The sequence below is a fragment of the Passer montanus genome, unplaced genomic scaffold (genome assembly GCF_014805655.1).
Source record: "Passer montanus isolate IOZ18808 unplaced genomic scaffold, ASM1480565v1 scaffold2, whole genome shotgun sequence".
NCBI classification, from domain to species: domain Eukaryota; kingdom Metazoa; phylum Chordata; class Aves; order Passeriformes; family Passeridae; genus Passer; species Passer montanus.
The window spans coordinates 15,975,618-15,991,629 of record NW_024366591.1 but is presented as its reverse complement, the minus strand read 5'-3'; the positions used below and the strand labels follow the sequence as shown (position 1 = coordinate 15,991,629).

At 43.8% G+C, this 16,012-nt stretch overlaps 1 protein-coding gene across 1 annotated transcript in view; it reads right to left on the bottom strand.

Moving 5' to 3' along the window:
* Positions 1-16,012, bottom strand: part of HECA (hdc homolog, cell cycle regulator) — a 39,324-nt gene that overhangs the window by 15,386 nt on the left and 7,926 nt on the right. The window contains exons 2-4 of the mRNA XM_039706861.1: positions 10,907-11,079; positions 10,367-10,705; positions 10,048-10,254 (exon numbers count right to left, since the gene is read on the bottom strand). Coding sequence (XP_039562795.1) covers positions 10,048-10,254; positions 10,367-10,705; positions 10,907-11,079 — 719 coding nt within the window. The remainder of the gene's footprint in view (positions 1-10,047; positions 10,255-10,366; positions 10,706-10,906; positions 11,080-16,012) is intronic.

Below are 16,012 nucleotides of genomic sequence, written 5' to 3'. Positions count from 1 at the left end.
GCATGGCTAGTTGAAGTTGTCTCAGTAGAAAGTTCTGTTGTTTTCTGTAGTTTTCCTGTATACAAGAAAGCAGAAAATTCCACTACCTGAAAAGAATAAAAAATCTTCAAGCCAACATTTGGTTTTGCCACACATTTCAAATTATCTGTACAAAACAGACTGTGCAGGGCCGAACATCCCTTGCGGACTTCTCTGTACCCATGTCTCCTGCCAAACATAACCATGCCACATGTTCCTGCATAAAGAATAAATGAGAAACAGAAAACAGCAATTTTTGTGCAATTTTCCCAGTTCATGGCAACAGATATGCCTTAGAAGCAAAAGAGACAGCATTCAGATCAGTATGGGAGCGTCCTTCTAGGTAATGTGAAGAGCTCTTCCTATCAATTCATACCCTTCAAAGTGGTATGGGTTATTTAATCATCATTTTATAAATGAGACAGAGGACTTTTTTTCAGTATTACAAGACTTTAAAAATTCTTGTTATCAAGCCCTTGTACTTCCCATAATTAGAAATAAATTTTAAGATATTCTTCAAAAGGTCAGAGCTAGAATCATTGTCCTAATGTTTTATGATGATGCTATTAATGATTACTGTCAACAGAGATTATGATGGGAAGTAAATAGAAATTACACAGCCAAACTGCCCATCCACACCTATATCCCCAAGTCAGTTTGTCACCTAAATATAATTTGCTTCCAAGTAGCTAACAACTCAACAAGTTTCTGGTTTCCAAAGCTATGAAACTAAACTTCAGGGAAACTGAAAGATTACACAGTATCAGAGCAACATCTAATCTCCCAGCAGCTCCTTTCAAACTAATGCCAAAATAACAATAAAAGAATTTCTATTTAACTCTCAGTTTCAAGATGGGTTTCACAGCCAAAGAGAACAAAACAAGACAGTGTGCAGTTTTGTGGAGCAGAACAGCTTCAACGTAGGCTGTCAAGTTGCAACTACAAGCGCGTGCTGCTTCTTTCAATACATTATGTTTCCACATAAAAAAAAAAATGTTTTCTCATATTCCTCTGCAGTGATTTGGAACAGTGATTTTGAAAATAGTTGGAAGGAGCAGTACGTAAATGTTTTCTAAAACAGAAATAACATAAGACATTCCAAACACACGTACATTTGTGCAAAGATAGCTCACCGTTTAAACAAGGTTGTGTTTCATGTTTGACAGAGTCACCATAAAATTAATTTTTCTTTTGAAAATGAGAATATGACAGAAGACTGCAAGGAACCTGGACTGGTTTTTCTGGCTTTTTCTCATTTTTTCTGTTCAGGTTTATAAACATCCATAAAAGCCAGGAATAGGAATAGAAACAAAACATCTGAAAAATACCTCTTTCAACAACAAAAAAATCCTCCCACATGAACTGGATCTACCTTTTCACAAAAAAGAAAGGCAGTATATGAAGACCATCCTTCCCATTTTGTGACCCAAATGAAAGCAGCAGAACAGCTGCCTGAGGAACACCCCTCTGGTGAAGTATATTAAGGAGAATGTTGTTTACTTCTGTTTACACACCCATCATAAAACCAAAGATGCACCCAGCAAGCCAAATGCAATGATTCCATGGCTTCAGTTTCGTGACTGCTCCCATTTGTTCCAAGCCCTCAATGCAGGTGCCTAAAGCAAAATTCCCTCTTCCCCTGCTAGGCTCCCACATTACCCATTGTGTTAGGCACCAGAGTTTTTCAGTCAGTGGACAGAAACAGATAATTATTTCCCCTACTCGTCGGCACAGGTTTCAGCTCACTGCACAGATCTGCCATCTCTGGTAAAACTCAGGGGAGGTGTTAAACATGTGAGGCTGGGGGCAGAGGGAGAGGGAAGCGCGGTGGCGGCTGGACGAGACGGCCCTGCTGTCATCCTGAAACAACTGTCAGGCAACAGGAGGCTGTGAGGGATCTGGAAAAAGAAATTATCCCCAATAAAAGGGAAAGGTCTTGGCACCGGATTGGTTGCAAGACACTTACTGTGGCTTGCTCTTGGTCTGCTGTTACTCTAGCATCTCTCCAGCTGAGCCAAGGACACACTGGCTGCCAGCACATTACCTAGGCCAGAAGGGCTCCTGTGGGACACATACCTTGCAAACAAGCACTTTAACCTCTATCCTGCTTTCCCAGGAACACTGCTCTCTTCACAACCTTACACAGCCAGGAATTGTTCACTCTGCCAGCCTGAACCAGAGCTGAGTCATTCCTGGCGAAGGCCACTCCCTACCAACCATCTGCAGGGATCTTCTGAATTTCCTCTGCCATCAGCATAGCTTTATTTTAATTGATGTCATACAATATTACTGCAGTAATACTGTAATGCAGCTGTAGAAAATAAACCACCACCACCACAAAAAAAGAGAGAAAGAGAAAACTTGAAGTAAGTGCCTGATGTCTTTGCTTTGTTGAACCTTGTAATATAATCTAATATTCCAAAGATTATCAAGATGTGACAAAATGGTATTGTCATACTCATAACTGGTTAAATAGTACAAATAATACGGCAATACAGAAATGAGTGGCCACTTTCCTAAAAGCCTAAGTGCAGCAGAAGAATGCAATCAGGAAAAAGGTTTCACAAGTTGATCCAAAAGGCAGGCTTGGATATTCAGTGCAGCAGAACAACAACTAACAGCTGACAAACAGTAAGAGAAATCTTTCAAAACTGCTCAGCTCAGGGCTTATACTGGTAACACTCAATGATGATGACTGATATCTCTTCAAAACTTCTTAAGCAATCTTTGCTGAATGATCAGGACGAAAACTTCCACAAGGGAAGGGAAAAAAACTGTGGACAGAAGTACCTGGTAAGCCACTCTTATTGCAGGCTTTTTCTGTGCCATAAGACTCCCTCATGCTCTTGGAAAGAGAAGCCAAGGTCAGCAGTCCATTGGCAGTAAGCAACAGACAGAGGCAGTGCCACTGCAGTGAGGAGCTGTGTGGAGTCAGTCTGGCTGATAGCTTTATGCACCTACATATTGATATTGTCACCAGGTGCCAATCCAGAGCTCAATCCTGTCCCCAAGGACCACACAGCCGCAGGCAACACCTACTCAGAAGGGATTTAAGGAGAACAAAGCCATAAGCAGCCCAGCTCCCTCATGCTTTACCCCATGTGCAAGATGTCACTAATTCTATTAAGTAAGCAGTAACATGAAGTGATCACCTTCCCCTAGAAAAGATTTCCAGTAATTTGGAGCTGTTAAACCCTGAGAGAATTTAGGTGATGAGACTCAGAGAGGGCTCACTAGCTACTAGAAGCATCTCAAATGCACTCCACTTATGCTAACTTCACATCTGACCTCCAAGGCAATCTCTTCACAATAAAAAAAATAAGTTAAAAAAAACCACACCTAGCAACTTCACAGCAGCAGGAAGATACCATGGAAATCATAAAGGCTTAACTCATACCTGCCACATGAACACCTTCTAACTAACAGCACAGCCTGAGCTAATGCCTGTTTATGAAATCAGCTACCAGCATGTGATACAGTTATCTTGAGCTCTCATTCAACCACCCACTCCCAGCTCAACCATCACCTCACCAAAGGCAGAAAATCAAGATTGAAACTGTACAAACTAAGGAAAATAGGCACTTTCATGTGCACAATAATTTTGTAGCCTGTTTACACAGCCATCTGTGCTCCAAGCTGAACCTACTGCCTACACTGCTGAAACCCAACATGAGAATTCATATGGTCTTGTAGAAATCACCATCATGTGCACAATTATCATCTAGCCAACTTAGCCAGTTTCTTTCCATTTAATATGTGTTGTCCAAATATAGAAAACAATCACAAACAAAAGCTTTGGCTTTTGCTTGTGATGTACAGACCCTCTCTGTATAGGAGAAATCTTGCCCCAGCTTGTGCTGTAACACCTGAACCCAACCGGAAATATCCCCAGAGAACAGACCTAAGCCTCTACCTTCATCAGTACCAGGACAACTATGCACCCCCAGTGCTCCAATGTGAACTCTGATTTGGTTTAACCACGTCAGAAGACAATTGGTTCTCTGTGCCATAAGCAATCATGCCCCAGCCAGGAAGACTCCTCAGCACCATGTGGGTTTTTCTGATGACTTCTCTCATGGTGAATGCAGAGACGAATAACTATCTCAAGACTGGTGGGCCTTAATGTATTTTGAACACTGGTTGTTGCTCAGTCTGCACATTAATTGTCCCCATAGAAAAGCACTGTAAGCATTAAATCCTTTCACTTTAGCCTTCCAAGAGCTTTTAATAACTTGAACTGCTACAGAGAACTAACCTCGGTGCTTCAAGAAACAGTCATTCTAATAAAAACTGAAGCAGATTCTACTGTACCTGCCTTAGCAAGTTTTCAGTGGCAAACTCCAACTCATGCTGGAAATAGAGATAACTGTGGCATGCAGTAGATGCCCTAATGCCAAGCACAGATGTAAACACTGCAGGCTGGACTCGCTCAGACTGAGAGCCAGCTAGCCACCACACCCAGTGCAAAAGCACAAGAAAGGAAAGCAGGTTCAATCAAGGGGTACCAACACCTCTTATATTTTCAAATCTAGGGATATTTGTGTCATTGGTCCATCCTTCCCAAGTTTCACTGCAACAGACTGTATTTCATTTTCCATGCTAAAGGCTAAAGAAGCTGGTAGAAACTCAGTGGGAAACAGGAGATGCAGTACCCAGCATCTCCTCAAGACAGCAGCTCCTGATGTGGAGTTGTTGGTTCCCACAGACATCTCCCTCACAATGCCAGCCCCGTCATTACCATCCCTGGCACCTGTGTGGCACACAGAGACCTCAGCTGGACACTGCTCCCATCATGGGTATCGGCACCACACAAGGGGAGATGGGGAGTGCCAGGTACACCCAATAGCCAGGCTCCAACAGAAACTTCCTCCTCTCCCAGCAGGCATCCTGGGACACAGGAATAACAGCAATATCCCTCTCAAGCCCAGGAAGAAGGACTGATAGACTCCAAGGGACAGACAGAAAGACATAAAGGCTGAAGTGAATGCTCTCAAGATAAATGTCACTAAAGTCTACCAGGAAATGCCAGTGCTCCACTCGAAATCCCACAAGCTTTCAAAACGGAATTACCCACTCCAGTGACTAGATTACTGCTTCAAAAGGCCTCTTTGAAATTATTTGAATTTCTATCAAAAGAGTTTAAAGAAAGCCCATGCTCTACTAATCCTGTTATAATTTAGACACCTTGAAGATTAGCTGTAGGATTTTACTCTGAGCTGAATGCAAGGTTTTCCTCTGTTTTTTCCTCTTACATATGCTGCAGGAAGAAAAGCAGAGAAGGGTGGACTCCTGCCAGCCATGACAGTACTTTAATATCAAAGGATGTCTCAATATGCAAGGCTGTAAGAAAGACTGAAGAAAACTTACAAATGTCTCCAAGAGCTAGAAATCATTTTGTCACTATTTATTAGATCACTGTGAGTAAGATATGGGATAAGTACAGACAAAGCAAAGCAATGAGTTAAAAAACTGTATTCCTTGTATAAAACAGAGCAAACATCAAACCTAAACCTTACTCATGAAAGCACAACACTTGAGCAATAACTAATCACATGAACACAGAATGCTGTCAGGGCCCTGATAACCATTTTGATAGCAAATAACTTAAAAAACCCAAACTTAAATGGGTGTGTACTTGCTTGCATGAAAGGATAGTATTTATTTTATTCAGTAACACCATGAACATGATTCCATTTGCAAGGATTTGCAAAACATGAACTGCATTTGCTACCAAAGCATGTAATTGCACAGTTTTCAAATCCTAAAACTAACATGAAAGTCCTTTTGAACCTGATTTGCATTGATAGAGACAGTGAAATTTGCATTAAATTGATTTCTGCAGTTAGAAGAACACAATAGTATTATAAGGCAAAATTATTTCCCCTTAGTAGATTAATAGGTATTAAATTTTGTAGTCACTATAACAGAATAGAAATTTAATTTTCCAGGTGGTCTCACTGATACCAATGGGACTCCCTCAGGCTAAATAATCAGAAGGTGCCAATACTGAACATCACTAGAGTGTCAAACTGGAACTGGATGTTATATGCAGCAGGGAACATTTGACAGCAAATATTAATCCATGCTTAAATACTTCAACAATTCATTCTCTGAAAACTCTGTTTTTAAATTAAACATTGCATTGATGATTTTGATGTCCATCTTTAACTATACCACATCCAGGATATTTCTTTTTTTAATAAGTCATAATTGTTGGCCAGTCACAGTGTTCAACTGTTGTGCTTACTGATTTCCCTCTCCATACACTTCTCCTACATTAGCATTTTTATTTGAAAGTAAATCAGTCCTACAAATTCATGAAAACTGGGCAAAGTGTTCAAAAGCACACAAATCTGACTGCCATCAGCTTCACCTGCAAACCAACCAACTCACCAGCTCTACTACTTGTGCAGGGGGAGAAAAAAAAATTACCTTAAAACAAGTGGCCAGTACACTGCAGGACAGTGATTTAGAGACAGTGATGCTGTGGGGGTATTTTTACTTTAATTTGGCTGGCTTTAATGAATTACATGTTAAAGGGGAAAAGCACAGCTAAGGAGACATAGCTTTTTCTTTTCTCTAGTCTTCCCACAGCAACAGTGCTGGAGAGAACAGAGTGACAATGACAAGGGGATGAAGCAGCAAGATGTTAAGATAGGGATTACCAAGCCAAAGAAGAGGACTTGGCTCTACTGGACAATGAGATGAAGAATGGAAACAAGGCAAAGAAAATGGATAGAATAAGGAATATTAGGGTCAGAAACAACTCTATGTCAAGACTAGAGCAAGACGTTTAGAGGATAAAGGGATGAAACAGTTGGAACACAGAATCTGAAAGTGTCCAGCCTCAGCAAGGCAGAGACAGAATAGGAATTTGTTCCTCAGAGCCTCAGATCTAAAAGTAAACCCTGTGGATTTTCCTCTTCTGATGATGGGGCAAAGTAGCCACAAAATGTTATACTCATTTATGTCTGCAGATGAAGGTAACCGACTACTGCCATCAGGAACACTACCATCAATGGGGTAAGTGCAAAATCCCATGCAGTTACTGATATAATTTTACACAATGACAGCTCAGATTTTATGCAACATAACACAGAAAACAAGCAAGAAAATCAGAAAATTAAAATATTTTTTAGAAACATCATTTAATCATTCTGAAGACAGGTAACCTAAGAAATGAGACTTTCTGTGACATCGCATCTCACTTTCCCTGTGCATTGTGATACTGTTAAACCAGTCCACCCATTCCCTATAAGCCCCTCTCCATGTCCTGTGCATCACTTAGTGCAGAAAATGGATGCACTTTGGTCAAGAAAGATTAATGTATCACATGGTCTCATGGAAGAGAGAGAGGAACAAAGGACATAGCTAGAGAATGTGAATCCCCCTTGTAGGCATCATCCCAATACCTGCTGAGAAACTGAGAGTGCAAAGTAAGAAAAGCCATCACATCTGGTCAGTGGTTATGCTCTCTGCCTTCCCAATTCCCCTGTGGGAGTCTAGAACCCTTCAAGCACAGTTTGAGTTCTGAACATGCAAAAATTGAACCACCACCAAAAAAACCATAAACAAATGTCCTGTTGGGGCAGGAGAAAAGTCTGGTGACATTTCTCAGTCATCATGCCAAAAACTGGCTGCCAGTTTAAAGGAAAAAATTGTGCAGGGATTGAGGCAAAATTTATCAAAATGTAAAAATGAACAAGAACTTTCCACAATACAGAGGTGCTGTACCGGCAGTTCCCAATCACATGGCACAACTAGTCAGGGCTGCACAGAGAAGCCCAGAGGAAATTAAAATTCTATTTCATTGTGCCACATGGATCAGGGGCAGAAACAATACATGGACCACACAACAAACTGTGAAGAGTTACAAAAACCCCATATGTGAATCACTGTCTCTTCATGAGCAAAGTAGCGTCCTGATGTGACTGTGTAATTAGACCATCATAGTGATATCACAATGCAAAGCCAAGGTCTGCAGAGACATTTTCAACTGCTAAATCTGCTGCTTTCATCTCTGCATACTTCTGTCTTGCCACATTAATGACAGAAAGCAGGTTATGTCATTATGATCATGCACTGCATTCCCAGGGTACAGGTGGAGCAGGAGAGCAGTGACACCAAACACACACAGATTACACTAGAGCAACACATGGTGACAATGCAGAAGAGAAGAGCGAGCCCGGGGTCTCACAGGACCAGTGAGCCTGGGCAGCACGAGTCACAGCATGCAGCTGCACAGCCCAAAGGCAGCACAGCCAGGAGCTTCCCTGCAACCCAGCAGACTTAATCCACAACCCAGGCAGTCTCCCTCAAACACTCAAGTCTTGACTGTGCACAGCAGAACTCTACTAACCCCACCACCCACTGCAGCAGGCCACATCCTCCACAAACTGCTTAGTGCTCAAGCAACCCTCGAGGGCACAGCCTCTTACAAATGTCTGGAGTCTAGTAATGGGCTAGCTGCCTCCAGGGCTGTGGCTACACTACAGAGATTCATTTCAGATTCATTGGGTTTGAAGACTTGAGGGAACCCGTTATCATTGTCTAATCTTTTCCCTGCACATGAGCCAGATTCCCAATTCTGCAGCACAACCTGAACCAAGACTGTTGAAAGCTTTGCACTTACCAGAGAGAATACAATTTATGAAACTTACAGCTCAGGATTATCTGATGGGCAGTAGCAAGTGTAAAATAAAGCTAGCAACCACATCTACCACTCCAGCTTTTATGATTATCTGAAAAGAAGGGTATGACGAGATGCAATGATCCTGCCAAGGCAAAGATCAGGTACGCTGACCAGACAGCGTACAGCAAATGTTGAAGCCAAGGTGGCACCTCTGTAGTGAGAGGGTAAAAAAAAGGGAAGTGAGGGATTTGGTGAAAGAGTCAAGGGATGCTTCTGACCACTGAAGTGATATGGAAGCAGGGAGAGAGAATAAAGGAGCACCTCAGGTTAGACGTCAGAAAGGCAGCCTCAACTTGGGGAAGCTGGGCAGCACAGGGGAAGGCTATCCAAGCATGTGGGACACACAACCTTACAGCTGAAGAAGACCAATAACCAGTCCAGCTAGAGAGCTGTACCACTACCAGCGCTCACGGGCATCACCTCCTGTGGCACCTGCAGATGGAACACCACCGCGTCACCCACAGGCAATGCAGCCACACCAGAAACGCACCGCTGCTGCCACTTGTGCTTGAGCAAAACAAAAACTCAAAATACCGCTTCTCCCTACTCAAAGAAAAGCCAACATGTAAGACACCACCTGCAATGTGGATGTTGGACATATTACATTACCATACTGAAGTCATGATAAAAATACTCTAGCCATATTCTAACTCCTGTTAGCCTCTCTTTTTTTCCCCCTTGTTCGCTCACTTAAAGCAAAGAGTACAGAAAAAACCTGAAACAAACCCAAAAAGGAAATTCTAATAATTCTCCATGATTCTCTGGAGTAACAGTCTCACAAAAGCAGTCTGGCGAAGACCTCATTTGCTAAAGTGATTCGTAATTAATTGATAATATTTCCAAGGAAAAGTTTCCATTAAATAATACATGGGAATCAGACATCTTGAAAACCAAACTAAGACACTTGGAAGTGCATTTCTAACAGCCATAGGCAAAACTACTGTCACAAAGCATAATACCAGTTGTAGCTACCCTCCCACTTTTTGAAAAGCATGGAGAATAAAAAGCTGAAATTTGAACTTGGAAGAGGAAAAAAGTGAGGAGTAGGGACTCTGCACTGCAGTTTGCAAACCTAGCAGAAGAACTAAGAGGTGGGGGTTTTTGGCTTAGCAAAACTGTAATAAAATCTTTGCCTGCCTTTAGTTTTAGCCTGACACATCCTTTTGCAGCGAAACAAACATGAATAGCAATTCAAGTTTCTGCAAGACACCACCTTACCATAACCGCTGCGAACCAAAATCCAGCCCACGGACCAAAGGCAGCATAAAATGGTTGATGCGAAGTGAGCACGCTGCCCTGACAAACCCAACTGCTGCACGACGGCAAACAAAACTGACCGAAAAGCAGGACTCCATTTTCAATCGTGACGGAATAAAGCGGGGATTTTTCAACGGAGCCCCGAACCAGCCGCGGCGCGGCCGCTGCCGGCGAGCGCTGCGCTTCCCGCCCGCCGGGAAGGGGATGCGCGCTGCCCGGACCGCCCGCCGCCACCGGGAGCCGCGGGCTCCCGCCGCTCTCAGCATCGCCGCCGGCCGGCCCCCGCCCTCCGGAGGGTCACCGGGCGGGGACACCCCGCCCCGCCGTGTGTTTCGGGGAGATCCCTCCGGCAGCAGCCGCGCAGGGCCCGGCCGACACCCCCCCGCCGCCCGCCCGCACAACCCGGGGCCGGGCCGGGAGGGTGAAAGGCGTGTCCCTCTCGGCCGCCCGCTACCGCCTCCCGGAGCAGGCGCGGGCGGCAGCGGGAAGCGGCGTGCGCTGCGAGGAGGGGCCGAGCCAGGCGCGGGCAGCGGGAGGGGCTTGTCGGGAGAGGGAAAGCCCCGCTCCCGCCGGCACGGGCGGGGAGCAGTTGCGCCTCCCGGGAAGGGGAGGTCGCGCTCTGCCGCCGGCAGTTGGAGCCGGTGCCGGTGTCCCCGCGGTCGCCGTGCGCGCCCCTCGCCGCAGCCCCGGGCTCGGCCGTGCGCCTCGGGCCGCGCTCCCGCCGCGGCGTCCCGGGCGCTGTGAATGTCCAAACAGCGGGGAACACTTGGAAAATGTCACCTGAACGTGGAGGAATAAAAAGGAGAGGGAAGGAAACCAAAACAATGCGGTCTCGGGCGGCGGGTTAGGGAGCAGAAAGCCTTAGAGCAGCACAGCCCTGGCTTTGGATTTCTCAGTTCCTGTGGTTCCTGATGGGGGTGACCGACAGCGGGGGCGAACCTTGAGGATGTGAGTTACGGGAAGATTCAAAGTGCTGCGCTCCCCTGGAGCGGAGCTGGGGGCACCGTGCCTCGACAGAAGCGCTGTCGAGGGGCAGCAGCCTCATCTTCTCCAGGAGTCCGGGCTCGGTGGGAGGCACTGCGGACAATGGGTAACTGATAGCCTCGGGATCCCTGCACCCAGGGACACGGGATGCTGCCCGTCAGCTGCAAAACAGCAGCACTCGTGACATGCCTTTTCCTGGCTGACGAGCAGCAGCTCACTGCTCTTGGGTGTCATACCTGCCCGTATGCTCACATTCTACCTACCAGCTTATCCAATTTGGGAATAAAAAACTGCAGCCTATCATAAGAACATTATACCAGCTCCCAGGATGAGCCGTAATGCTGAGCTTGGCAAGCTTTTCCTTGCACATAAATTAACTTTTCTTCCTTCTCATCCAGATCCTGGAGAGCATCCATGACTTCCTTATGGAAGGAGTAGACAGGCATGCAAGAAATTGAGCAGTTATGTTGCTAGTCTGTGGCTGGGAGGACAAAATCATGCCTGAGCTGTTTGGGCTCTATAGAGATCAAATCAAAGTGGATGGGTAAAAATAAGTGAGATCTCTCTGATGGGAATGTGCCACATTTTGTAAGTCACAATTTTGTCTGAAGTAACTGGGCAAACTGTTTGACTGGAGCGGTTCCCAAATATTTTCCTTTTAAAAATGGCATACATTCTGCATCCTCTTGTACCTGTAGCCAGGGCCTTAGTTTCCCAAGAAAATTAGCAGCTGTATTTTAAAATACTCTTGAAGCAACTATCACAAGACATTTCGAGTCAAATAGCCTGGTTTCTTTGCCTGCAGATGTCAGCATTTCAGAGATATTTTTTAAAAGTTCTTTGTGTTGGTGGAAATTTTCTGATATTATGTGCTTTCCAGTGTTTTGCATTCCTATAGTTAAATGTCCTGCCTACCTGAGTTCACAGTTTTGAAGCTTCTAAATTGTATTTCTATCTAGAAAGCAGAGAAATGGAGAAATTGTGGCCAGTTTCTGAGGCCACAAGTCTGGGAAAATCCTGATTCCAGCCACCTGAGTTGCAGGACTTCAATCTGTTTTGGCAAGAGCAAATTTTACCCCTAGTCCTGTAGGTTTACAAAGGGGAAAAAAAAAGAAAAAATAACCTTTCCATCATTTCACAGGCACATAAAGGTGCTTGCCTGCTGTAACAGGGGGTCAGACCTCCAAGAAAAACTTCTCAAGCCTTCAAGTTTGTATAAAATGGTGAAAACTCCGTGGATGTGAAATAGGGGCCTGATTCATGTGTCCAGAGTAGGTGTGGAATGCCAGACTAAATGGTTCAGTGTGAGCCAAGACAGCAGCTCCTTACTGTAATCAGAAGAGCTGGAGGAGTAACTTCTATGGCTGGGTACAGGAGTGTAATATCTCAAGCATCAGTTTTGCAAAATTTGAGCTTCCTGGTTCAGAAGGTCAAATCTTGGTGCTGTCCAGTCAGCCTTTATGCCCTTGCAAGGGGCATGCCATGTATAGAAAAGACCTCCTCAGAGTGAGATTACAGACATCAAATGCAGAGATCGAGTCATTCCTGGCAGTTTTAGCAGTCACAGAGACCTGCTGTAATGTTCTGGGGCTGTAGAAATTCTTCCACCAGTTGGGAAGTACTGGTGCTACCATGTGTGCTGCCTGATTTCCCTGCTGCTCCGGCAGGAGAACAAGATTGGCACAAGTTTTAGCAGTCACAGAGACCTGCTGTAATGTTCTGGGGCTGTAGAAATTCTTCCACCAGTTGGGAAGTACTGGTGCTACCATGTGTGCTGCCTGATTTCCCTGCCTGCTCTGGCAGGGGAACGAGATTGGCACGGTCCCCCTGGAACTTGTCCTGCTTACACCCATGGTGGCTGTGGGGTAATGGGGATCCCTACACATAAGGGGTCTCTACCAGCCTCTCCACAGAGGCCTTCCCTTTCTCTGTCCCATGGAAGTGAGGTGGCTTTGCAAGTCCTTACTGCACAACATCAGCCAGGACTTGTCCTGGAGGTGCATCTTTCTGACAAGTGCAGCAGGTCTACACCAACCTGTGCTGCAAAGTATCAGCAAATTATATCTCTACAGTCCAATCCTTTGCAGAAGCCTTGTTTTTCATAACTCAAATATAAGTATCTCTTTTTCTTTCTGTAGAGTAGAAAAAGAATAGTTGTGACCAGTTGACTCTGAAATTAGGTATTTTAAAAATCAGGTAATTCATTATATCATTCACACAAATTTTGAAAAACTTAACCAGATTTCTGATTTCTGTTCACTTTTCCATTTACCATACTTCCTCAGAAGTTCTTTCATTGGAATAGATATTATCTCTTTAGTAAGTAAACAAGGAAGATGTTAGCAAAACATCCCACAATTCACTGCATTTTATTCTTGTTTGTAATTTTTAATATTTTATTTCTTTCTCTATACAAAGACCTAGCAACACTCCCAGAAAGCTGACCTTAGTATAATTGATTTGCAGCCATTCACAAATTGTTAAATCTCACTGAATTTTGATTTAGAATGTAGAAGACACCTTAAGACGCAGCTGCAACAGTGTAAACAGCATCACATATTTATACTTCAAAAGAGCTGCACACAGAAAGAATCAAGAGGCAGAGAAAATGTACAAAATCTGTTTTCTACCGAGAAGAAAGATTCTCCAAAGCAATATATTTTAGGTTTACAGGTATTGGCCGGTATTTCATTCTTGGTGTAATCTCCTTTGAGGTTAAAAAATGAACCTGAAAACATCAATAACAGAAATAAATTACTGCACCTAATCAGCATGATCGTATAGGAACAAACAAGACTTTCTCAATGGATACAGACTAGACACTTGAAATCAGGGTCAATCGACAAGAAATGGGAGAAGATAAAATAGTGTCATTCTACTTAAATTGCTGACAGAGAGACATATTCCACTCCATGGCTGTCAAAAAGTGTGAGACAGAGCTAATGGGAAGATGTTATGAATCATTTTGGAATCTTCCTCTCAGAAATACTTAGTGCAAAAATGTGTATTCTAAACTTTCTGTGTAGGTGCTTTTATATAAGGAAAAGTTTAAAAATAAATAATTAGATTAAAATAGTGAAGACTTAAACTCAGACCTCTGCAGTTCTCCAAACAATGAATTGAACAACAAGTGTTCATTCATGTCCAGGTTCAAGCTGATCAAATACAACTACCCATAACAAAGAAATAAAGTAAAGCATTCTTTGTGGGTGATAAAATGGAGTACTTTTGTTGATTTATTGCTAGCTATTACTGTCACCTCTCCAGATAAAAGATTTCTGCTCACCCAGCTTCTTGACATGACTAAAAACTCACATCTGGGCTCCAGTTAGTTGCCATTCACAAATACCCGTTCTGAAGAGAAATTAGTCCTTCAACCTCTGACTCTGTCACCTCCATTGGTGATTTCTTCCCATCCCCTGTTAGTGAAGCCACTCAGTCAGTGCCTAGACATGTGTGTGCTGCAGCTCCCCTCTCCTCAGTGGCTTTGGCCCAAACTCCAAAATCAAGAGATGAAACGACTTTGGTTCTTCAACCCAGTCTCAGTAAGTAGTTTTGGTCCTAGAAGTCACTTACCATTTTTCCTAAGTGTTATGTGAAGCCTTCCAACTTGAAAGACAATAAAAGCTGGGTTTCCTGAAGCATCTTTCTCTGTCCCTAGTGTGCAATAGTGGCAGATAGGCTCGTTGCAGTTGGCCAGTGAAGGTTGTCAGGGAAAATGTGAGCTTCTCAGCTCAGATGTAATTTGTGACAACTGACTGAATGCAGACTCTTGTGAAGCTCCAAGTATTTTTCAGGTCTTGGGAGCTTTGCTTCCAGATCATCACATTCATAGCTTTTGCAACTACTGAGGGAAAATTGGTGGCATTTCTCACCTTCACTGCTGCTGTTCAGAAGTTGGTAGGTGATGAAGCTGAAGAAAAATATATCAATTTCACGTAGTTATTGCTGAGATTACAGGCAGGGCACAGATTTTTCCATGGGAATATCATGTGTCTGTGAAAAACACAATTTTTGGGAAGCAGCAAAACACAAAATTATTCATAACCTGGAAATTTTCCCAGTTCTCCATGAGTGTTTACTACAAAGAAGTTGCTAGTTAGCATTTCTTCCTGCCATTTCTTAAGAAAAGGAAAAGGAAACACAGCATATAATGTGTCAGCTGTTACTCATTCTTTGAATAATGGATGCTATTTTGTGCAAAGGCTCCAAGACACGCATGGGCAAGTTTTCTCTGCAACTGTAGGAAGGTGATATAGCAACAGTTGTTGAAGGAGAAGGGATGGGAAAGTCTTTATTTCACTTTTGTGGTGTTTACTTTTGAAAAACTCAATTGAGTTTCCAAAAATCCAGTAGGGAAATATTTGCCATCCCTGGGATGAGCAACAGGCAGTTGATTAGTCTCTCCTGTTGTCACTAATTGTGTGTAAACGCATGGTTTTGGGGATTTATAATGAGATCTCAGGAGATGGGTTCTGCTATCACTAATTGCTACTACTCAATTGAATGGGAAGATTGGTTTAGATATCTGTGGTAGGGATGCTGTAAAGCACTGTAGAGCTGTATGTGAAATTGAGGAAAGTGGTGCTGCATGTAGTCCCTTGAACTCAAGGGAATTTGAGCACTTGTGATCAAAGGTGAAGGTCTTAACTCCAAAGCAAAGCATGAGCACGATGTTCTCCTTGTGCTGAAACTCAGTCTCGCTGACCCAGACCTTATTTCCCGGTGATGGGACCATGGCAGCTGCAGCACAGGGACAAGGTTTCTTCCTCCAGCCTCCTAAACACAGCCAGTGCAGCAGGCTTCCCTGTCCCTTCCCAGTCACCTTTGTGGTGATACCAGTCAGCTATTCCACATTCCATGTCTGAGAACATCACCGAGGTTTGTAGCAGCTGTGTATGCCCACCTCTGCGGGCACTTGCTGTTCTCCCTCCATCCTCATCCTTATAAACAGATGGGCCTCCTGTACAAGTCATGGCTTGGTTGCATTTAGCTAACAAAAGCAACAATCCAAATCTCCACTGCACCCACAAGGAATAATGAGGATTACAATCTCATCCA